We start from the raw sequence: 24,695 nt of genomic DNA on the forward strand, positions 1-24,695 counted from the left end.
TTGGGAGGAGCTGATTTTTAGATGCAGGCTGGAACTGGGACTGGAATTTCCTGGAAATTCCTCTTCACCTCTCACAATTCCTACTCGCAGCAAAGATACTCATTAGCCTTATCTGGACTGTACCAGTTACAGCCAGAAGAATAGGGCTGCAATTCAGAAACTTCATTGCCTGTAGCCGTTTCTGTGATGATGTGAACGCAAGGGGGCCCTCTCCAAAAACTGGAGTAGTTGTCAGAGAGCTGAGGATGTCCATGAGGGGTATAAACAATGCTCTTATTGGGGCAACTTGGGTTTACAATTCTTGGGCCTTTGGCTGTTGGGAGAATTCCAAATGGTAGATGGCTTCCTATCTGAGAACGGTTGAAATGCATTAGTGAAGTGCTGAGTAGCTGTCTTCTCTTTGGTATGACAAATAAAAAGTTATTTTCTTAGAAAACAGACTTTTTGATAACACATGCTACACATATATATATGCTCATCTTTATCTAGAGGTTTAAAACCAATCAACAATAAGTACTTTCCACTGACGCTCTTTCTCTTACATAGAAACAGTTATCAGCCCCTTCATAAGGAGTATCAAAGGACATGATATTAGAACCTGAGTCAGAGGAGTATCCTGCCAGATTAAAGTTTTTCCTTTATAGTTGTTATAGTTTGAAGGACATTATTTGATCCATGAGCTATGAACTAATTTAGGTACTGAATTCAGTTCCTATTCTGATTTCTTGGGATGAAACCAGGGTCATGCATTATCTTGGGAGAAATTAATTCTAACCTAATTAATCTTGGCTAATAACTGGATCAAACTATTATTATGTATATTGTTTCTTTCCTTCCTTCTTTCATTCATCAAGCATTTGTTGCTGTGCCTTCCTTGTTAGAATCCATTCCAGTAATTAAAAGCAGATCAATGATTTTCCAAACTTATTTTAAAGTAAATATAATAAAACTAGAAGTTAGCTAAGCCTGGGCAGGTGTAAGATATTTACTATAATCTAGGAGTCAGCAAACATTTTCTGTAAAGGGACAGACAGCCTTTTTTGGCTTTGTAGGCCATGCAGCCTTGGGCACAACTACTCAACTCTGCCTGTTGGTTTCAAAGCAGCCATACACAATATGTAAATAAATAAGCGTAGTTATGTTCCAATAAAACTTTATTTGTGGACACTGAAATTTGAATTTCATGCAGTTTTAATGTGTCACATGTTTTTCTTTTGAATTTTTTTTTCGATCACTTCATCACTTCTTAGCTTGAAGACTACAAAAACAGGTGACAGGCTGGATCTGACCTGCAGGTCTGTTTGCTGACCCCTGCTCTAACAATAAGAGCATAGGATTCACCCATCTGCGTGGATATCTTGGTTTAGTTTCCTTACTTCACAGGCATTCTTAAAGGAGCATTTCTGAAAGAACAAGCAAAAGTAATGCTTCTGTTGATCTTAGTCTTGAATTCATTCTTTCTCGGCTTATGTAATGTCAGCACTCGACTTCACTTGGTTTCGTGTAAGAGCCCAACACCGAGAAGGCTGCTTTCAGACTTTGCACTTGAAGCAGTGCATTCAGTGGTTCTGTAGGTGTGCAATCTCTAAAACCAGGGAGAGAGAGAACGGTTCTGGGGAGAAGCAATTTAAAAACAGTTCTAATTGTTCAGGCAAGTTATTTTTACCAGTCTTTAGGGGACAGATAAATGATCACATTGTTATTATTTTTATAGATTATATTTCAAAAAGCTTTTCTGCTAAGAGTGATTAAATACCCAGTTTTAATTTCATTCACTCAGGGAAAATTTTCCATCACATTAGGATTTTTTTTCTTGATAACTTAACCATAGGAGACTATAACTCAGGGCTTTCAGGATCCTCATTCCAGAACTTACAGTGCCAGAAAAGAAGGCATGTGATTCTGCTGAAGGTTTGGGAAAGTGGGAGAAATACAGGGAAATGAGAACAATAAGAAACTTTTGGGGGTACTATATTTAAAATACATTCTATATAATACATATAAACATTTTATGTATAAAATTTTCTTATAAAATTAATGATAACAGGGACTTCCCTGGTGGCTCAGTGGTTAAGAATCCACCTGCCAATGCAGGGGACACGGGTTCGAGCCCGAGTCCGGGAAGATCCCACATGCTGCGGAGCAACTAAGCCCATGTGCCACAACTACAGCCTGCGCTCCAGAGCCCACAGCTCACAACTACTGAGCCCGTGAGCCACAACTACTGAAGCCCGCATGCCTAGATCCTGTGCTCTGCAACAAGAGAAGCCACCACAATGAGAAGCCCGCGCACCGCAATGAAGAGTAGCCCCCACTCCCTGCAACTAGAGAAAGCCAGTACACAGCAACGAAGACCCAATGCAGCCAAAAAAAAAAAAAAAAAATTAATGATAACAGTAATGAAAATATATTATTGCTGTGAAGAATTTTCTGCACTGTCTACATAATGAAACTTGGGAGTCACCTGGTGATTGCAATAACTGAAGGCCCACTGCATGCCTAGGTTTCACCCATTTCCTCTTCTTAATTCACATTGTAAGATGAAGAAAGCAGACTCAGGGAGGTCTAGCTTCTTGCTCAAGGTCATATAGCTGGTAAGTGGTGGAGCCACATTTCAGACCCAGGTCTCTTTGTTTCTACAGCCTTTTTCATGCTTTTGTGTTGTAACGAGTTCCAGTCTCAAGGAGTGCCTCAGGGTTTGAAGCACTCTCTTACTTCCAAGCTGGGACATGCCATTCTGTGTGACACGGGGTCTGTGACATCCATTGCCTTTTGGATCAATTAATCTTGCCACTGACCTGAGAAAACTATTAATGTGGTTCTGGGTCTTACCAGAGAGAATTTATAATTGACGTTCCAACTACATCTGACATTAAAAAAATACCCATTTCTCTAAAAATATATGGTAAATTGAAGAAGATTCAATTCCTGAGATATTCACTAACCTGGTTGCCAGTGGGCTTGAGGGTTTTATGGGCCCCCTGAAATTGCATGTGGAATACTGCACATGTGTGTATATGTGCCTTTTTTTTTTTGGAGAAGACTTATAATTTTAGTTAGATTCTGAAGACGTGTGGACCCACTGTTCTCTCAGAAACAACGAGGGATAGACCTGATTGACTCTGTTAGTATTGACAAGTGTTTGGTAATTGTGTCAAATTCCATCATGACAAATGAGGTTAAATTAACTGTAGTCCCTTAATAACCTGAGTGTAGCACTGTCATTCCATGTGCTACACTGTGTGGACTCCACCAAGGGACTCAGCTCTGGTCTCATTACATGAGCTCCCCAGCCCCTGACACAGAACACTGCAGCTGTAAATCCTTAGCAATTGCTTGCTGGTTGGAGGGAATGATTTCCTCTGTACAAATCTTGCCTAACTCAAGTCATTTCAGGTACTGGAAACACCAATGATTGATTTGATGTCATAAAGTGAAACTCCTCTGTCCAAACGCTGCCACTTTTTATCTGTAGGACCTTAGTCAAGGCCCTGTGGACCTCAGTTTCCTCTTCTGTAACAAGAGGGGTTAGCTGTAGGATTGGTTAAATTTCTGCCACCTCCACAAATTCCAGGAATCTTTGCTTGGCAACACATTCCAGGAGTCTCTATTTGTCAAAACCAAATTGGAAAGAGCTTGGACAATTCGTTTGGAATCGACTAGTACTTGCACATCTTAGAGCCTCTGTGTGTAAGCGCTTAGCCACAAATATGGGTTACTTTGATAATTACCTTCTGGCCAGGGACTGCCGAGAAGTAATCTTACCGGGGTTCCAGGCCAGTTAGGGAGACAGCTGCTGGGAGGAAGTGGGCGTGGCGATTTTCCCGACTTCCTTGTTTGGAGCAAACTTTGGCAGTATCTGACCGGCTTAGATGTTTGCTTTTCCATCTGTTGATGTGCTTTTTGGGAGCTCTCTTGTCCGCCAGAGAAAACATCTAGAAGAAGCCCGACGCCAATCTTTGCCATTCCCTAGAGTCCCCAAACCCCACCAGCCTCCAGAGGGGAAGGCGAAGCTGAGAGAAAACAGGCGTGCCTGAAGCGTGCCGGCTTCAGCGGCTCCCAGGGAGTAGGGTGGCAAAGACAGGGATTTCGGCACCCACCCACCCCCCGGCCTGCATCCACGCGCACCGGTCCGCGTCGCCTGCCTTTCTTAGCACTCCTCTCGTGGTGTCTGGAACCTGGCACTGGAGATGGAGCAGTTGCGACGCTCGCTGGCTGCGCCGTGTGCCTAGTGCGTTCGTTAGTCGACCTCGCGGTCGCGGCGCCTGCAGCCGGCGCGCTCCGCTCGCAGCGAGCGACGGACCAGCGGGGACAGCGCGCGGCGCGCCGGAGGAGGGGACGCGGCCGAGCGCGGGGCGCCGGCGCGGGGCTGCGCGCTCCGCCGCGGGGGACCCCGGGACGCCGCCGGCCGAGCCATGACGGACGCCAGCAACAGGAAAGAGGGCTTCAAAAAATGCCGGAGTGCCACTTTCAGCATCGATGGCTACAGCTTCACCATCGGTGAGAACTTTCCGCCCTCTGTTGTTCTACTCCCGGCTGGGGCAAACCTCCTCTCAGGTGGCGCCGAGGGTCCTCGGGGTCGGGCTGGGCCGCGAGGCGAGGCGAGGCGAGGCGAGGCGCTCGCCAGGCGGGAGACCCGGGGAGGGGCAACGGGGCCGGGAAGTCGCGTGTGTGGCCCGGCCGCCTCACCGGGGCTGTCCCCGCGGTGCCCCTCCCGCCGCTCTAACCCGGCATCCCGCTGAAGCTGGTTTTTAGGGTCACAGCTTTTGGAACTGCTCGATTTCCTCTCAGCGATTTTAGTAACACAAGCCGGGACAGGAGGGATAGAGACAGAGATAGAGGCAGAGAGATGGAAATACTGGGAGAGAGAAAGAGTGACAGAAAGACGTGGGCATGACAGGCACTAAGACAGAGACACAGAGACACATAGAGAGACAGAATGACAGAGACATCTAGACAGAGACATTAGTAGAAACACGTAGACAGCATGTCAGAAATACAAAGTCGTAGATGCCAAGACAGAGAATGACTGATAGAATGTCAAAGACGTGGAGACAGTTATAGAAACAGAGAGGCAGAGGCTTTGAGAGACAGACACATAGAGATAGAGAGATTCAGAGAAAGAGATTGAAGGATAGGTTCTACCAAGATTGAAGCAAGAAGAGAAAGGGACACAAGGAGAGAGAGAGAAAGACAGGAAGGAGGGAGGGGGGAGGGAGAGAGTGAAGATAAAGCAGAAAAAGAGGCACATTTAGAGAGAGAGAGAGAGAAGGCAGGGAGGGAAGGATGTATCATGCTACTGAAGCATTTGAGAAAAACCTGTCTGCTGTCCTCTGGACTCCTAGTGGCTCCTTTCCCAAACCCTTTACCAAGAGTGGTACCAGAGGGGGCTGGGGGTGTCTTCATGGCTGTTAGAGGGAGTGGGACCACAGGGCTGACCCTCTGGAAGCTGAATTTGAAGAGATCAGTTCTTGGTGCTTTTACTGCCCGTTCTATGCTGCACACCAGCTGGTCCAGGGATTGCCTCCTCATCTTCCAGGAGATGGGCTAAGCCAGGGCAACTTCCTCTCTGGAATGTCAGAGTTTGGAGAATGGCAGGGCAGAGCCAGGTGTCAAGGAGCTGCTTCAGCATTTCTACTTCTGTGTGTGCTCAGGTCACTACGGCTTTAAATCTGAACTTCACCCCAGAGTCTTTGAAAGTGAGGGGTGTATTAATGTGCTTTTTAGAAGTGTAGCAGGAATTTGCCAGGGGCAAGAAGAGGCTGATGGACAGGAGCTCATCTCTGGACCACTTTTGCTCCTTCTAATGAAGTGGCCCAAGATTTGGGGGGCATGGGCTGAACAAATATTACCAGAATTAAGTCTAAACTCCTTTGCCTGCTTCCCAAGCCTCTCCATTCTGGCTTGAACTTGCTTTTCCTGCCTCAGCTGTCACTTCAAACCTGTTTCTTCCACACACTCATGATTGTTTGCCCACATCCCACCCCTCAGAGCCTCTGCTCAGGCTGTGCCCTCAGCCAGGAATGCCATTTCCCCCAACTCTGCACTGAGAAATCTTGTCTATCCTGGCTCTCACTTGCCACCTCCTCTGCTCTCCTTCCCCATCAGAAAGAATTTCTCCCTCTGCACTCATCTCAGCCTCTTAGTCCTCTGTGAGAGCTCACACTCGGCCTTGAATCACTTATTTCAGCAACTATTCGTCGTCCTCTTGCATTACGGATTCCTTAAGGATGAGACTGTGTGTAATTTATCTTTCATAATGGTGATGGTGGGTGCTTGGGAGTTTTTGTAGGAATGAATTAAAGGTTGCCAAGGTCAAAAATGATTCATTAAAAGGCCTTTGCCGTTTTAATATTAGTTTTTTTGAATCTGATAAGGAAGCACCCAAAAATGATTTTGACGTTTTACCTGGCAGTTCCCTGTGAAATCTTTTTCTTTTTTTTTTTACAATGGTGTGTTAGTTTCTGCTCCACAACAAAGTGAATCAGCCATACATATACACACGTTCCCATATCTCCTCCCTCCTGCGTCTCCCTCCCTCCCACCCTCCCTATCCCACCCCTCCAGGCGGTCACAAAGCACTGAGTTCCCTGTGAAATCTTATCTTCCAAAAAGTGTGGCTTCTAAAACCCAGGTTTACAGTGTAGCCCTCCCCGCCCCTCTTTTTGCTCCCATCCTCACTAGAGGAAATGGTCTGGCACGTTGGTGTGGTCTGCTAGTCAGAAGGGACCTCAAAAGTGAGCAGGTCACTTCCTGGTGAGAGAGCTGCCAGCTTGTTTCAGACCTTTGGGCATTTATTCATTCACTCCTTTCCATCTGCCCTCCTCCTTTCCTCCCTTCTTCAAAAAATGCTTATTGAATTTTACTGTATTAAAAGATACAATTTAATACAATGCCTGCCATATGGCAAACATTCAATAAATGGTAATTGTTGTAATTATTCAAGTCCCTAAGCTAATATCATGGGGAGTTTATGATGATGAATCAGACTTAGAACCTAGTGTTCAAGGAATTTGTACTCTTGGGGTGATGCGATGTGTTCATACATAACATTTTACAAAGTAGAAGCTACTAAATGCCATAAGAGACATTTTAGAAGTTTTAGGCCAATATAGACATTTTAGCAAACACAGATATTCAAAAAGAAAGAAAGAAAATCACTTGTAATTTTATCACCCGATGCTAAACATTATTAATATTTCTTGTATAGACTTCCAGTACTTTTTATTGTATATACACAGTATTTTTAACAAATGCAGTCATAATGTTTGGTAATGTTATTAAATATCATAATAGCTTTGTTTCAAGCTATATACAAAGTTTTTATTTAAAAAATCTTCTATTGTTGGCTATTTAGGTTGCTTTTAATTTTTTACCATAATAGACAATGAAAACAGGCTCAATCTTTGAGTACATCCATTAATACTTCTGAGAATAAATTTCTAGAAGTACGATTGCTTGGTCCAAGACTATGTATATTTTTAGGGATTTTAAAACATATTGCTCAACTGCCCTCTGGAAATACCAGCTTACACTCCCATCAGCAACATATCAGGTGCTCACACTCTCATGAGACTGGACTATAATTTTTCAAAAGCTGTTGGTTTGAGAGGTGGAAGGTAGTATCTTACTTCCACATGTTATTTCACTTCTTTTGTGAAATTGCCATTTTATGTTCTTTTCCTGTATGTTTTTCCTCTGGGGGAATTTCATCATTTATTTTTAATTTGCAAGTACAGTTGACCCTTGAACAACTGGGTTTGAATCGCGCAGGTCCACTTATACGAGAATTTTTTTCTATAGTAAATATTACAGTACTATACGATCCGCAGTTGGCTGAATCTGCGGATGTGGAATTGGGGATATGGAGGAATCACATATAGGAAAGGCTGACGGTTAGTTATAATGCAGATTTTCAACTAACCGTAACCCCTGAGTTGTTCAAGAGTCAAACTATACTCTTAATGTACAAAATACATGTTAGTTATACATATAATCAATATATTAATTATACATAATATATAATTATAATCACTATATATTAAGTATACAATATACTAATCACATAATAATTATATAATTAATATGTATAGTAATACGCATTATATACAAACATGTACGCGTGTGTGTATGATTTGCAAGTGCTGTCTGTCATATACGTTATGTGACATTTTTTTCTGAGCAGGGGACTTCATATTACTGCAACGTCAGTGTGTGGCAGGTAGGACTTGATTTCAGGACATACAGATATCTTGTAGCCTGTGCCCATGGTTGCCAGCTTGTCCCATGGTTTCAGCAGGGTGGAATAGTTGGACAGTCCCCCTCTTACCACGTGAGAGAAGAATCCTGAAGAGATCCTGGTGCCCAGATCACTCCCTTTTCTCAAGTGTCTGACATTCTGTCATCAAGAATCACCTTCTCTTCCAGTCTGTTAATTATGTAAAATTTCCAGGTCAAAGAACTTTACTAAAGGAATTTATGTTATGGTCCTGGCGAGTCAAGAGATTCTTACCAGGAGAGGCTTTTGAGGACAATGGGGGTCTTGAGGGTTCTTCAGAAGGGGAGGTGTGACCCACCCCTGTGGCAAGGTCAAGAATCACGTTTCCTTGGAGGGCTCCTGACAGAACTTCTCTCTGTTAAATGGATGTCTCTGGGATAAGAGGAGGCATCTGGCTCAGAGACTTGTGGTTCAGATTGGCAGGGAGAAGGCTTCAGCTGTGGTTCTCTGCCAGGAATGATACTCCCCAAGGGGTGTTTGGACACATATGGTACACTATTAGTAGTTGAGTTCTAGGGGGCTGGGGACAGGCTCTACAGACAGTGAGCAGAGATCAGAGGGGTTCAGTGTTCTGTAGTGTGAGGGCAGTCCTGCACAGTGAGGAATTGCCCTAAACGCCAGTGACACCCCCAGGGAGAAACCCTGTGAGGGTTCCCTCTGACATGAGAGCCTGGGGCTCCTGAGCTGGCCTATGCCCTGGCTGCAGGGACTCTGGGACACTGACGGTCAAGGCTGCACGAAGAACAGGCCCTGCCATTTGCCATGCATAGCTATGGGGTGTGGGCCAGGCACTGAACTAGGTGCTCTACTCTGCTCATTTGACCACCTTTCACAACGACTCTGAAAGGTACGTGTCATGACCCCCATTTCAGGAGAAGAAGCTCCTGAGACTCCGAGAGAAAGTAATCTGCCGGAAGTCACAAGCTAGGAAGTGGCAGGGTTGGGTTCAGACGACATCTGCCCTGACTCCTCAGCCCAGGGTTTGTCCCAACCGTGCTCCCTCCCATGGTAGACTTTATTTGTGCCTGAGCCTTGGGACGAGCCCATCATCCTGATAAGGACAGGTCAGGGAGTTTGCCAAGGTCTGATGAGCGAGCACAGGCTGGGGCAAAACCAGAAAAAGATGGACCATTGTCACAGGGAGGGGAGGGCTGCTCCTGAGAGGAAGATCAGGTTGAAGAAATAGGCTTGTTAATCCACCTCCCACCAGGGCCGTCTGTTCAGCGCTCCCCTCATGTACCTGGGAAATGGTCTTGTGTCCTCTCTGTATGATGTTCTCAGGTCATGAAATCAGGTATGCGATCAAGAGGTCTGGGAAACGAGACCATGAGCTTGAACACATGCTACATCCAGAAAGCACTACTGTCATCAGCCTCCGTGATTTGAGGGTCCCATCCCTAGGAAACCACTGAAGTTATGATTGTAGCCAACGATTGTAGCTGTTAACATTAATTGAAGCCCATATGTAGAAGTTCAAGTGTAGCTTGACTGTGAACTCCCATTTGAATATGAAATGAATGGTTGTTGCGGGAGTTGCAGTATCACTGGTTTCCAGAAGAACTTTCCTTGTCTTCGGGGGCTTGGTTATATGTTTGGGTTTGTATTCAGTGGATTTGCAGTTTCTTACTTTCTTCATAAGGCTGCCTGAAATACAAGCACACACTTTCCTCCCAAAGTGAAGTATGTCCGCAGAAAACAAAAGCACTTTTTTTTTTTTTCAGCCGCCTGAGGGGGCCTCCTTCGATCTCCCTTGGTGCTACTCACCACTCCTTTTATAGCTGAGAAAATTGGGCTCGGGGTATCCTCATTTCCCCTTCTCCCCTCGGCGATGAGTGACCTCCAGGGTGTCAGAAGGAAGTGGGTGAAGCCATGGGCTGGGAGGATGTGAAGTTGGTGGGACGTATGGAAAAGAAGCTGCCTCCTTCAGAAATGAACCTGGTGGTGTTGTGGAAAATTCTAGGCCTGTACTGAAGACGTGTTGCTAACAGAGGGATGTGTTTCCTGTAGCAGCTGCCACTGGCTCCCTTGAGTTTCTCTCTGCAGGGTTGTCCCAGAGGAGGAAAAACAAGGGGCCCCTAGACAGCAATCAGAGGCCCAAGGGGCTAGGAGTGAGGGTTCCCTGTCCCACCCTGGGACTGCCGGGTGCTGGGAAGCCCCGCTAAGTGGGGAGGTCTGCTGGAGGATGCTCCTTTCACAGGGGTTCTGTGTGGGCAGGGCTCCGTGGGTGTCGGGGGTGATGGGGCTGCATGCACCGGGGGTGTGGCCCCTCTCCAGCCCAGGCATAGCGGCCCCTGGCCTCCCTTGGTGTGTATGGCTGGGGACTTTCTCAGCCCAGACCGGTCTCAGTGCTCTCTTGGCTGACTGTCACGTCTGCCTGCTAGTTTGTCTGGGTGGAGGCGAGACCTTTGGGCATTGTATGCCTGGTTGCGGGTGATGGTGGGTCGCAAGGAACTGAATAAGAATCCAAGGCACACTGTCCTACCGCCACCTCCCAGTGCCCGTTGCCCTAATTCCCTCCTTCTCACATCCCTGGGAAGACTGGAGCAGAGTGAGGTGAGGTGGTGTGTGGACTGAGGGCTCACGCAGACTGGGACTGCAGTCTGTACTCTGGCTCTCAGCTGCCCCCCTCGATCCCCACTCCTGCATCTGAGCCTCAGTTCCTCACATGTCAGATGCGGAGTGTGATCCTTAGTTACGGGATGTGGTGAGGATCAAGTGAAGATTTGCATGAAAAATTTGTTGGTTAACCCTGAAATGCCATTAAAATGCTTCTTGTTATTAGGGGAGACTTAAATACTGGTTACAACTTGTGCACCCCTCTGCACAGCATTTGCACTTCAACAAAGGGAAGCTTGAGGAATGAGGCTCTCATGACGGGGTTCTGATTGTCAGCCAGCAATTGGAGTGCATAGTTTTAGGGATGTCTGTCAGCTGAGAGAGGGCATTTGTAGTGGGAAACCCTGGGCTTTGGAGTCACACAAAGACTTACTGTGCTGGTCAGGCAAGTCAGTTAGCTTCTCTGAGCCTTGGTTTCCTTCTTAGAATAAACGGGGCTAGTGACACCTTCCTCGTGCGTGAACGCGGCCTGGGGAGTGAAGTTCTATGCACAGTGCCTGCTGTCACACTGCGTGTTTGCTCAGCAACCCTTCCCTTCCCCTGAAATTATACTGACTAGAGCTGGCTCTGGCTGCGAGCAGGTGAGGGGGTCGGTGGTGTGATCCTGAGGGTTTGCGGGTGTGTTCTGGGGCAGGCTTAGACGTGGGTCACTACTGGTCTGTGCTGGTGCGGGAGTGGCCACCAGGAAACCCTGTACTGTATCCTGGCCCCTGACGCCAGTTGGGAACAAGAGCAGAGTGGGCACTGGACACTCTCCTGCCCTCTCATGGACCGATGCACCTTCTGGGGCCACACGGTGTCCCTGGCATGTCTACGAAGCCTCATGGACCTAGCAGAGCAATGGGCACAGTCCACCTGGGGCCATGGGGACGTTGTGGGTAGTGGGGAGAACAGCATTGCAGGAAAGAGCTTCTGAACTTGACTTGGGGATTGGCTGTAGGACACAGAAAAAAAAGGGGACCGGGATGGTGAAATTGGACCTCACAGAGTCCAGAATATAACAAGCTCTGGAGTTAAGACACTTGGGGTTCAGATTCTGAACCTCATCTTTTGCCATGATCTTGGAGAGGTGGCATCAAATGGCTAAAGTTTAGTGTCTTAAGCTGTAAAATGGACATAATAAATATAGTATCTACCTTGCTGGGTTGGGCAATTAAATGAGATAATGCAAGCCGAGCTCCTAGGCATTACCTTAGTCCATTCAGGCTACCATAACAGAATACCATAGATTGGGTGGCTTAACAGAAATGTATTTCTCACAGCTGTGGAGGCTGGGAAGATTTGGTGTCTGGTGAGGGCCTGCTTCTGGTTCATAGAGGGCTGTCTTCTCACTGTGGGCTGTCCTCACATGGCAGAAGGGGTGAAGGAGCTCTCTGGGGTCTCTCTTTTTTTTTTTTGTGGTATGCGGGCCTCTCACTGTCGTGGCCTCTCCCGTTGCGGAGCACAGGCTCCGGACGCGCAGGCTCAGCGGCCATGGCTCACGGGCCCAGCCGCTCCGCGGCATGTGGGATCTTCCCGGACCGGGGCATGAACCTGTGTCCCCTGCATTGGCAGGTGGACGCTCAACCACTGCGCCACGAGGGAAGCCCTGGGGTTTCTTTTATAAGGGCGCTAATCCCATTTATGAGGCTCCACCCTCATGACCTAATTACCTTCCAAAGGCCCCACCACCTAGTACCATCACAGTGGGGATTAGGTTACAACATATTAATTTTGAAGGGACACAAAATCAGTCTATAGCACTATTATTATTGGGGGTTAATAAACATTTGCTGAATATAGCACTGTAGAAGAGCCAGGGGAACCACAGGGGAAAAAAATTGCACAGTGTAGTGGAAAACATGTATGAGACTCAGAATTGAAAGTTAGGGTTAGTTTCTTCCTAACTTGCTCTGTAATCCTGGGCAAGTCGCTTAACATGGGCGACAATTTCTCCACCTGTAAGTGAGCTGGTTGGGTACAAAAATCTCTGTGGTTCCTGCCACTCCAGGAAGGGAAGGCAGTGAGCTTTGAGTCCTGAAGGCCACCGTAGCTGTCCCAGAGCCAGAAGGTGCAGGGGAATGGCTAAGTTTGACCCTCACAGGATTTCTGGTGAAAGAAATTTGCAGAGTTCAGAACAACGCAGAGGCAAATTGAATGTAGGGCTAGCAAAGAGCTGAAATTATTCTTGAAGTAAGTAGACTAGATTTTGTGTACACAACTTTGTATGGTAATTCACTGTACGCCCAGTGAAGTTTGATAACCGCTGAGCTCTAACCAAAGACAAGTCAATGTGTAGCTGCCTGGGCCTTCCAGCTGTTTCACCTTTGTGGTATCAAATCCCAATGAGAAATGGGGGGCTGGGTGGAGATTTCCAAGTGTTTCTGCTTGCCTGCAGGGTTAGCTCCATTCTGATGTGTTATGAAGCCTTCATGGCTTCCGTTCGTGTTGCTAGATTTGTTTGTAATGAACAGTAAATGTGATAATAGATAATAGTCGTGGAAGCACCTAGCCTGGATCCTGCTTAATAAATGTTTGCTGTATTTGAGAGGCAGTAGGTGTAGAGGTTAAGAGTGTGGATTCTGGAGCTTGACTACCTTGGTTTGAATTTTGGCTTCTCAATTTATTAGCTGTGTGATCACTGTGACCTTGGACAGGTTACTTACCCATTCTGTATCTCAGTGTGCTCATCTGTTAAATAGAGATAATTATATTACCTGTCTCCTAGGGTGTTGGAGGAGTAAATGAGTTAATGTACATCAAGCACTCTGAACAGCACCTGGTACATAGTAAGTTCTCTATAAAATGTTATGATATTTTTCCATATTATTATTATAATATTCATACTGTATGTAATAATAATAATAATAAATTTCCATAACAATATTATTTACATGAAGATAGTAATAACCATCTCTGAGTCCTGCTTGATCGAACACCCATTTATGCTGTTCCTTGAAAAGCTGTAAGGATGACCTTGGTCTTCTGCCTTTCTGTTGTTCAAAACTGGCATTTCCTGCCAAAAGGCATTCACTTCTGTGTGTTCTTGGACGTTGGCGTCCCAGTGCTGTACAGTTGTTCTTGATGAATCCATGGTGGACCTACAAATGTTCCCATCTTCTTAACCAGTTAATCATCTTTTAGGACTTAGTGTGTCACTTGTGATGGCTTTGCAGAGTGAGTCCCTAACTGCCAGGCCCTTTTTAGGTGGTTAGCTCTCCTAGGTCAGGATGTTATGTGGAAAGGAAGGAGAGGCAGAAGACCCGGGCTCTAGATCCAGCCCTGGGGCTTCCTGTCTCTGTGACTGTGGGAAAGAGCATCAATCTTTCTGAGCCTTGGGTCCCTCATTTGTAAATGAGGATAACACTTCCTTCTTTGTTGTGCTGCTGGGGGAATTCAGTAGGATGGGCAACGATGGAACCCAGCATACTCTAGATGCCCAGTAATTGGTAGCTGTTGGTTGTGACTGTGGAGAGGCTCTGAAATCAGGGAGCGGGCAAGTCTCCCGGACCCACAGCTGCTTCCTTGGCTGGAGCTCCCCGGCCTGCCCCCTGGCTGCCTCTCATAGCCCCCGACCAGCCACTTACGTTGGGTGCTGGCGTGGCTGCAAGGCTGTCTTTGTTTTAGTGTAGGATTTCCCATCAGGCCAGGGATCTGGAGCCCAGATGAGCGTTTCCAGCTGGCTCTGGGTAATTGGTGCCAGCTACTCTGGGGAGAGCTGCCTGGCGCTGCCTGTGCTGTTTGGCAGGCAGGCTCTGGAGTGTGGCAGCAGCTTGGCCTGAGAACCAGGCCTTCCCCAAGGGGCCTGTGGGGGTCTTGGAAGCTGAGCTGCTGGAAGTTGGTTTTTATCTGTTGGAGGCCAGTATCTGCCGGACAAAGGTCCAAACCACTCAAGACTCCATCTATGAGTATTAGTCCACTAACACTGCTGCCGAGGTTTGTTTCTTGGAGAGGAAATCATGTTAATTGATTTGCTGATTCCTGCCTTTTCGCTTTGCCTCTCCAGACAGCTGTGCTTCCTCTCTTCTTGATAACGGCATAGAGTGGCTCAGGTGTGATTCCCTGGGCTTGGAGAAGAAAGTAGGAGAAGGATCAGCTATGCTGGACTTGCGTCACTACTAACTACCAGCATTTGTTTAACCTTTAAAAAGGGACCTCTAGGGACTTCCCTGGCAGTCCAGAGGTTAAGACCCCGAGCTTCCACTGCAGGGGGCAGGGGTTCGATCCTTGGTCGGGGAACTAGGGATTGACTGTTTGTTTTTTTTTTTGCACAAACCAGAAGTTGAATTGCTGAGCTCTGATGTTCACCATTGATGAGATATCTGACTACAGTCTTCACCTTTCTGAATCCTGTAAAGTAGGAATAATAATATCTATATTTGATTATGCCATTTATAAAGTGCTTGGCCTGGTAATGAGACCATCCCAGGTACTTATAAATCTTAATTCCTTTCCCTTCTCTATTCTCCTTCCTTAGCTCATGCCAAACCTGAAGGCATTTTGGCTGGGTTAGATGTTCACCTGTGATACAAAGTATGGGAACTCTCCAGCCCTTTGGAAACTTCATCTCTCTGAGAGGCCCCTGGAAAAAGCAGGCATTGATTTACTCCTGACTCCTGGGGATCGCAAATGAACACATGGGATTTAGGCAGCGAGTGGGAAAGTGGATGGATTTCTATTTTAAAGTCATTAGTTTACAATGTCCAAGAAAGACTTATTGTGTCTAGTGACTCATCTTTCTTTAACAGTTGGAAGTTTAGATTTTCAAAATTTGTCAAGTCAGTAAGTATTGAAGGGGAATCCAGCATCTCTTAAAGAGAGAACCGACAGCACTCTGAACCGGACCAGATCCCAGCCATGTGCTGGGCCCCAGAGAAACCCAACTTTCCAGCAAATGCCTTTTCTTCTTTTCTTATCTGGGTCATTCATGAGGCTAAGTGTTTAAAAGCTTAAAAGTTTAAAAGATGCAGAAATTTGGCCAGTTGTGTAAGACTATAAGCCTGGTCTTGGTGACTATTTCAAGGAGGCTGTTTTTTTTTTTTTCTTTTTTTTGAATAGTGGTCTTGCACAACTTTTTTCAGATTTATTCCTAGGTATTTGTTCTGTTCTTTTAAAAAAATTAATTAATTAATTATTTTTGGCTGTGTTGGGGTCTTCGTTTTTGTGCGCCGGCTTTCGTTCTGGCGAGCGGGGGCTACTCTTCATTGTGGTGCGTGGGCTTCTCACTGCGGTGGCTTCTCTTGTTGCGGAGCACGGGCTCTAGGCATGCAGGCTTCAGTAGTTGTGGCATGTGGGCTTCAGTAGTTGTGGCTCGCGGACTCTAGAGTGCAGGCTCAGTAGTTGTGGCGCATGGGCTTAGTTGCTCTGTGGCATGTGGGATCTTCCCAGACCCAGGCTCGAACCCATGTCCCCTGCATTGGCAGGTGGATTCTCAACCACTGTGCCACCGGGGAAGTCCCCCAAGGAAGCTGTTTTCTGGAGGTGATTATGCAGTTGTTTTTTAAGCTGTTACCCCCATGTTGATGATGATAATAACAAGGTTTTACCATTTGTGAAGCACTTTCCCAAACAGCAACTCATTTGATTCTACCAATAACCCTGCAAGAGAACTACGTGCAGCTGCATTTCAAGGGGGCTTCAAAAGTCAAAGTGACTTATTTCAAGAGCAGTGACCTAAATCCAGTTTCTGCATTTTGGAAAGCTCATGCATCTGAAGCAGAAATCTGGGAACCATCTTAATAGATTCCTTCTTCTGTGTCCCTACATCTAGTCAGTCATCAGGTCCTGTGGATTTTCTTCTCTAAGCTCTTTCCTCTTCATACTTTGCCCTCCACCTCCCCTGCCCTTAGTTTAGACCCCCTTTTCTCTCCCCGAGTCTACTGCAATATTTCCAAGTGGTCTCCCCACCTCCCCAACTTGCCTTCCCTCCAAACGCCTCTCAGCACCACAGCTAGAATGTTCTTCTGGAACACACAGCTGATCCTGCTGCCCTGCAGTTTAAAACTGTCCAGTAGGGCTTCCCTGGTGGCTCAGTGGTTGAGAGTCCGCCTGCCGATGCAGGGGACACGGGTTCGTGCCCCAGTCCGGGAAGATCCCACATGCCCCGGAGCGGCTGGGCCCGTGAGCCATGGCCACTGAGCCTGCACGTCTGGAGCCTGTGCTCCGCAACGGGAGAGGCCACAACAGTGAGAGGCCCGCGTACCGCAACAAAACAAAACAAAACAAAACTGTCCAGTAGCTTCCTGTCGCATGCAGGATCAAGCCCACATTCCCAAGTAAGGCTTGCAGGCCTTCTGTGATCTGGTCTTTTCTCTAGGCTCATACTTTGCCGTGTCTCTGGATGGTAATCATTCACTTGGCCTTTCTTTATGGGGTGCCCACCACATGCCAGCTATTGTGTTAGGCAGTAGGGATACAATGTGAGTCAAACTGACCGGTCCAGTGGAGCCCACAGTAGTGTAACTGTGCTCTGATGGAATGGCTGGGGTGCTGTTGCAGTGCCCGGAAATGGCATGGAACCTAGTCCGGGGGGCATTGGGGTGGGCTCCCCTGATGAAGGGGGCGGGAGAAGGAGGTGGGGAAGCATCCAGATGGAGCGGGCAGCCCAGGCCCTGCGCCTGGAGGGTGGGTAGAGGAGGAATATGGGTTAAGAAGAGTCCGGAAAGGTGGGCAGAGGTTCTTGTGGACCAGCTGAAGGGTTTGGTCTTTTTCCCAAGAGCAGTGGGAGGCAACTAAGAGTTTTAAGCAGAAGTGACTTGATCAGATTTGTGTTCACAAATGCAGGGGCTGGCTGCACTGGGGCGAATCACTGTGTGAGTATTTGTTGACTGGTCCTGCTGTTGGGTCATCACGGGCAACTACCGTGCACATGGTGTTCCTCCTCTGTATCTGGGCCCTCCTATACCCTTCTGAGAATTCATTCTCTCTTCGGAACAAACCAGAAAAACTTTCAGGCTGCCAGAGAGGCAGGTGGTCCGTGGGGGCAAGAGGCTTTCTTCACTTTCCTAATCACTTAATTCATTTTTTAAACACAATGAAGATGGGATTATTAATTTCCTTTGCCTATAAAAATGATCCGTATTCATTCTGGGAACTCAGGAAAGAAAAACTCATTATCCAGAGATGACCTCTGTTAATATTTAGGTGAATCTGCTTCCATATTTTTTTATCTTAAATTCACATAATATTCTATAGCAGTTTTATATTTAAATGGGATCATCCGTGTTGTTCTGTTATCTGCATTTTAAAACTTAATTGTATGCATGGACATTTAAAATTACTCAGCTCCCTCTCTCTCTTAGTGCCTTGGCTCTCTCTTTTTTTTTTCTTTGCTATACGGGGGCCTCTCACTGCTGTGGCCTTTCCCGTTGTGGAGCACAGGCTCCGGACGCGCAGGCTCAGCGGCCATGGCTCACGGGCCCAGCCTCTCCACGGCACATGGGATCTTCCCGGACCGGGGCACGAACCCGTGTCTCCTGCATCGGCAGGCGGACTCCCAACCACTGCACCACCAGGGAAGCCCCCTTGGCCCTCTTTTGCGCTGTTCTTGGCTTCTTCAACCTGGATACCTCGCGAGCCAGGTGAAACTTATCTGAGCATCTCACAATGTGGCCTGTTTGGGCAGTGCTGTCTCACCAATTATACACACACACATTTTATGTACAAACACACACACACCACATACACTTATCTTCTCTCTCTCTGTGATTGAGCATTTGCTGTTCGCCAGGCAGTATTCTAAGGGCTTTGAAAGCACTAGCTCATTTAATTCCCCATTTTCTGATGAGGAAACGGACACTTGCCCTGGGAAGTGAAGAGCCCAGGGCTTGAATCCGGGGCATCTGAAGCTAACATGGTTGTGTGTGAGCCTGGCCATGCATGGGAGATGTCAGAGGAAGGGCCTTCTTACACCTGTGGCACATGCCTTTGGTAAAAATTCAAAGCACTTTTGGGACATCCAGCATCTCCTCTCAGCCTCCCAGTGAGAGGGTTTATGACCTTGAATGGGGGAGGCAACTGGGTATGAAGGTCTTAGGACCAGAATGTTTCTTAGAGTTTATTTCAACAGAAAGCTCGGTCAGCCACTCATTCCTTCTCTTACAAACATTTGCTAGGTGCCCTTTGACTGCCCTGCAAATCTAAGGAGACATTAGACAATTTTCTCATTCTTGAAAAGTGTGTGGGCTTGTGAGGAGACTGATAAAAAAATAACATCCATGGGCCAAGTGTTGTTTGAGGGATTTATGAAGAACGAGGGTAACACAAGCGCAGGAGGAGCTCACTGCCTGCAGGAGTTTGGACCCAGTTTTTTCCTGTCTTGTCTTGTCTACCTTTTCCCTCCCCCTTCCCTTCCATTCATTCAGCTTTATTCAGTTTTTATTCCATTTACATACCATAAAATTCACCCATTTAAAAAGTACACTTCATGATTTTTAGTAAATTTACAGTGTTGTGCAGTCATTACCATGTATAATTACTTAACTGTTTCCATATTTTGGCTACTACGAATAATGCTGCTATAAACATTCACATGCAAGTCTTTGTGTGCACACGTATTGTCATTTTCTTGGGTAGATTCCTAGGAGTGGAATTGCTGGGTTGTATGATAAATTAATGTTTAACTTTTGATGAACTGCCAAACTGTTTTCCGAAGTGGTTGTACCATTTTACAATTCTACCAACTTGTATGAGAGTCCCAGTTATTTTCTGTTTTTTTTTTTGCGGTATAGGGGCCTCTCACTGTTGTGGCCTCTCCCGTTGCAGAGCACAGGCTCCGGACGCGCAGGCTCGGCGGCCATGGCTCACGGGCCCAGCCGCTCCGTGGCATGTGGGATCCTCCTGGACCGGGGCACGAACCCACGTCCCCTGCATCAGCAGGCGGACTCTCAACCACTGCACCACCAGGGAAGCCCGAGAGTCCCAGTTTTAAACCAAGTTTTAAAGAAGTAGGAATTAGCTATATCAGTGGTTTTCAGATACTGCAAGGGCAGGGCTGGCTGCATACGAACCAAATGGGGAGGTTGTTAAAGATTTCCTGGCCCCATGCTTTGGAGATTCTGCTTCTGTAGTTATGGAGTGGGACCTGGGCATGTGCATTTTTAGGAAGCCGTCTAAGTAACTCTGATGTGTGGTTTTGTTTGGGAATCACTGAACTGGATGAGGTTCAGGAGGGGATGGGAAGGGGAGAGATTCTGGGAAAATTCTAGGCAGAGAAAATGGCATGTGTAAGAACAGCATCATATGTGCTTGTAATGAATGGTTAGAAGTAGGAGTGGCCAGAGAGAGAGGCCAGTTAGGAGATTTTTGCCTTGGTCCAGTCAAGACCAATTAATTCATTGACCTATCCATTTAGTTTTCTGTGAAAATTTTTTAGGGGAACTAACTTTTTTTGAGTACCAGGCACTAGGCTCAGAGCTTTATATTTAATTTTCAGCAATCCTTTATAAACCTTATTATTCTCAGTTTACAGGTAAGGAAACTGAGGCTTCGGAGATTAAGTAGTAGGGTTGGGACTTGAAACCGGGTTTGTCTAGCTCTTTCCATTATAGCAATTTGCCCCAACGCTGTGCAGATTGCTGTGTGAACAGGGTCTTGGGATTTCATATTCATTATAGAAGAATTCATTATGCATTTTCATATTACACTTGATTCTCCAGCTTGCTGTGTGATCACTGCTATTTGCTCTTCCTTTCTGTGGGTTAGAGGTGTATTAGATTTTCTCTAATGGAAATGACAATATTTAAACATTCTAAACACCTTGAGACTTTATGTCTGCTTCAGTGAAAATCCTTTGGCTGCTGCTTTTTTCCTGGTCCCTGTTGATCCAGGTTGCATTTACTGACTGTGCCAACACTTGACCGGGATCTCTGGTGGCTGTCAGTCTGCGCTCTACAGAAGAGGGAGATGAAGCCCTCTGGGAATCAGGAGTTGGGAGTTCTGCGGTAGGGCTGTTTTCAGAGTTGGATGCATGGTGAGGGGAAACTTCTAGTAATTACCGAACAGATGCTCTTAATGAGGTCTCTGCTGGATTTCCAGGTGGCAGTGAGAGCTCTGCATTGGGACAGGGACATTGCAGTCACTGGATCATTATGTGACATCACATCCTCCCCTTGTTGTCATAGCAGCGTAATCATCCCACTGAAAGTTTCCCTCAGGGTGACGGGAAGCCACGTCTTTTTTCATTAATGGGAATTCATGGTGCTTTCTTCCATGATGAGGAGAAAAAGAACTAGCATATTAATGCTCTTTGAAAGGAGAATAAAGCTTAACGATTTTCAACATACTACTTCTATTGTTGTTATTATTTTAACAATTATTATGCAAGTTGTACATGTTGATTGTGGAAAAATTTATAAAATAAAGATTGGCAAAGAAAACACAAAATCCTACTTATAATATCAACACATACAGAGAATTACTGTTAACATTTTGAGAAATGTGTTTTCTGCTTGAGTTTTAACACATATGAACATTCATTATTATTTTTTTCAAATATGAGACCATTATTGTATTGTTGTTTACTTTTTTCCTGCTACCTAACAGTGTGTAATTAATATCATTTCATTCCAATAGTCTTCCTCAACAGAGTTTTTAAGGTAACATGGTTTATTTAACTGGTCTCTATTGTTGGACGTTTAAGTCCTTTCTGCTTTCTTGCTGTCACAAATACTGCTCAGTGACCACCATCGTTTTTACATCTTTATAAATTCTTTTTTAAAAAAAATTTTTAAATTTTTGGCTGCGTTGGGTCTTCGTTGCTGTGCATGGGCTTTCTCTAGTTGCGGCGAACAGGGGCTATTCTTCGTTGTGGTGCGTGGGCTTCTCATTGCGGTGGCTTCTCTTGTTGCGGAGCACGGGCTCTAGGCGCACAGGCTTCAGTAGTTGTGGCACGCGGGCTCAGTAGTTGTGGCTCACGGGCTCTAGAGCACAGGCTCAGTAGTTGTGGTGCATGGGCTTAGTTGCTCCGCGGCATGTGGGATCTTCCTGCACCAGGGCTCGAACCCTTGTCCCCTGCATTGGCAGGCGGATTCTTAACCACTGTGCCACCAGGGAAGCCCTATAAATCCTTTTTGCCTTAGGATAAATTCTTAGAAGTAAAGTTGTTGAGTAGAAAGAGTTGAATATTTTTGAAGCATTTGAAATATATATTCTACCCCCGCAGTATTGAACCAGTTTACAATTCCACACACAAGTATGACTTTGCCTGTTGACCCTTATATTGGATCTCAGCCTTTAAAAAAAGCTATAATTTGGCAGATAAAAAATGGCATATAACCCTTCTGTTAATTTGTTTGATTATTTGTGAATTTGAACCTTTATTTCTTATCTGTTATTTCTTTTTATAAATAGCACCTGTATTTCTTTTATAAATAGCATACTCATTTTTCTGTTGGGGAGTTCTCTGATTTCTATAAACTTTTTATATATTAAGGCTATTTAAACTTTGGTGATATTTGCTGCAAATAATTTTCACCATTTGTAAATATGCCTTTTAACCCTTTTTTTATGTTCAGACTTTAAAAATAAACCAATCAGGTTTTTTTCCCCATTTTTGGTTCATATTTAGAAAAACCTTCTAAATTGAAGAGATTATGAAAATATGTATCACTGTTTTTCTTCTAGTACTTTATAGTTTTATTTTTATAAAATTTTTGATTGAAATCTTTGAATTCATCTAAAATTCATTTAATGTTGAGGTAGAGATTTAATTTTGTTTCCCCTCTAAATTTATCCATTTTTCTCTACACTGATTTAAAATATTAACTTTATAATATAATGTTACACTTACATACATACACACATTTGGGTGTCCCTTTGGAATTTCTATTCCATTCTTCTATCAGTCAGTCTTTTCCTATGCTGGTGTGATGCTCTTTAGTTATTGTAGCTTTGTGATACATTTTAATATCCAGTATGGCAAGGCTAGACTTGTTCAGCTTTTTCAAAAAGTTATTGGCTACTCTTGCTTATTTCTCTTCTTGATGGACTTTAAATTTGCTAGTTTGCATTTTAAAGTCCTTAGGATTTTTGATAAGGTTGTAGTTACAAGCATGAATTAGCAACTTCCCAGGTGGCCTAATTCTAAATAAACTTTTAAAAATATGCCATGGGTGCTGAAAAATGGAGGTTATTTTCTGTTTTCATGTGTATCATTCAATATATTTATTAAATTAATTTAATTATATTGTAATTATATAATCCAGACTAATTATCTAGATTAGTAATTATATTAATACTATTATTCAGGTCCTTCTATCTTTTTGGCTGCTTGACCTGAAGAAGACTACTTGTTTTTTATAAATTTCTCTTCATATTTTCAGTTTTAGCCTTCATGTATATTTTGGTACACTGTAACTTGTTTTGTAGGATTTATGAGAATTATATATTCATTGTCAATTTGTTCTTTTTCAGTGTAAATGATTCTCTGGATACATACCACTTAAGTGGTGTTTACCATTTTCTTTTTTCAGTTTACAGTATCCTTTCGTGTGTGTGTGTGTGTGTGTGTGTGTGTGTGTGTGTGTGTGTGTGAATATATTTCAGTATTAAAAATGCAAGTTAAACAACCCTCCCCCCCCCCGCACTTCCAAAAGCATTAAACTTTCCCTAAACCTACTTCTGACATCTTGGTGAACACCCTTTATTATTCTGTTGCGTCTGTGTGCACATGAACACAGACATTCACAATTTGCCATGGGGTCGTTCTGTATATGCTGGTATGAAATCTGCATTTTTTTTTCCACTTAAAATTTGTCGTAGTCATCTTTCTGTTGCAATGAACATTTAAAAAACCATTACAAATTAAGTTCTTCTTGGTAAGAAATGTCTGTATTTTTCATCAGATCAAGCAATTAGGCTTCTCATTTTTTGTCCTTTTCTTGTTTGTTTTACTGTGCTTTATGTACAATATTTTGTTTTTTTGCTCCAATCTGATAGTTTTAATTTTAAATTGGGGAGACTAATATAAATATCATTACAGTATTTATAGTTGCTCTTATTCCTGTAACATGAACAATATTTTCTACTGAAAAAAAATCCTGCATTCTCTTTCCTATTTATTTTTTTGGTATATGGACTGCATTTTCTTTTATCTTTTCTAGTGTTTGGAAGGCATTATATTAGTAGTTAACTTTCATTTTTCAAAAGTTTCTTTAATTAACTTTTTCAGATTGTCAGAGTCAAGTGTGAAATGGTTCCTTTGGTGATAAGGTATTTGGCACACTTTTACTTGTCTTGCCCACTTCTTAGGCTATGTTGATATAACCTTGGCTTTGAAAATCCAGATGATTTTTATATTATTATTTTTAGCATTATAAAATTTTCTCTTTGGATACATTTTTAGATTTGATTTTTGAAAGCAATGTGATAGTTAATTTTATGTGTCAACTTGACTGGGCTAAGGGATGCCCAGAGAGCTGGAAAAACATAATTTCTGGGTGTGTCTGTGAGGGTGTTTATGGTAAAGATTAGCTTTTGAATTGGTAGACTGAGTATAGACCACCCTTACTAGTGCTGGTGGGCATCATCCAATTTGTGGCAGATCATGGGACTTCTTGCCTCCATGATTGTGTGAGCCAATTTCTATAATAAATCTCCTCCTATATATCTCCATATGTATCCTATTGGTTCTGTTTCTTTGGAGAATTCAGATTAATACAAACAGCTTTATCGAGGTGTAATTTACCATAAACTTAACCAACTTTAAGAATACAACTAAATGGGCTTCCCTGGTGGCGCAGAGGTTAAGAATCTGCCTGCCAATGCAGGGGACACAGGATCGAGCCCTGGTCCAGGAAGATCCCACATGCTGCGGAGCAACTAA

General features: G+C 44.7%; 1 protein-coding gene across 6 annotated transcripts in view; it reads left to right on the top strand.

Moving 5' to 3' along the window:
- PDE1C (phosphodiesterase 1C) overlaps positions 1 to 24,695 on the top strand; it is a 554,383-nt gene that overhangs the window by 73,451 nt on the left and 456,237 nt on the right. For 2 of the 6 annotated variants that reach the window (XM_030857475.2, XM_030857469.2), the window contains exon 1: positions 4,386 to 4,500. The exons of the other annotated variants lie outside the window; for them this stretch is intronic. In XM_030857475.2, coding sequence (XP_030713335.1) covers positions 4,416 to 4,500 — 85 coding nt within the window. In that variant the 5' untranslated portion in view covers positions 4,386 to 4,415. Of the gene's footprint in view, positions 1 to 4,385; positions 4,501 to 24,695 lie in introns of those variants that run through there. 6 annotated transcript variants of the gene reach the window in all.

This window comes from Globicephala melas, chromosome 9, assembly GCF_963455315.2.
Source record: "Globicephala melas chromosome 9, mGloMel1.2, whole genome shotgun sequence".
NCBI classification, from domain to species: domain Eukaryota; kingdom Metazoa; phylum Chordata; class Mammalia; order Artiodactyla; family Delphinidae; genus Globicephala; species Globicephala melas.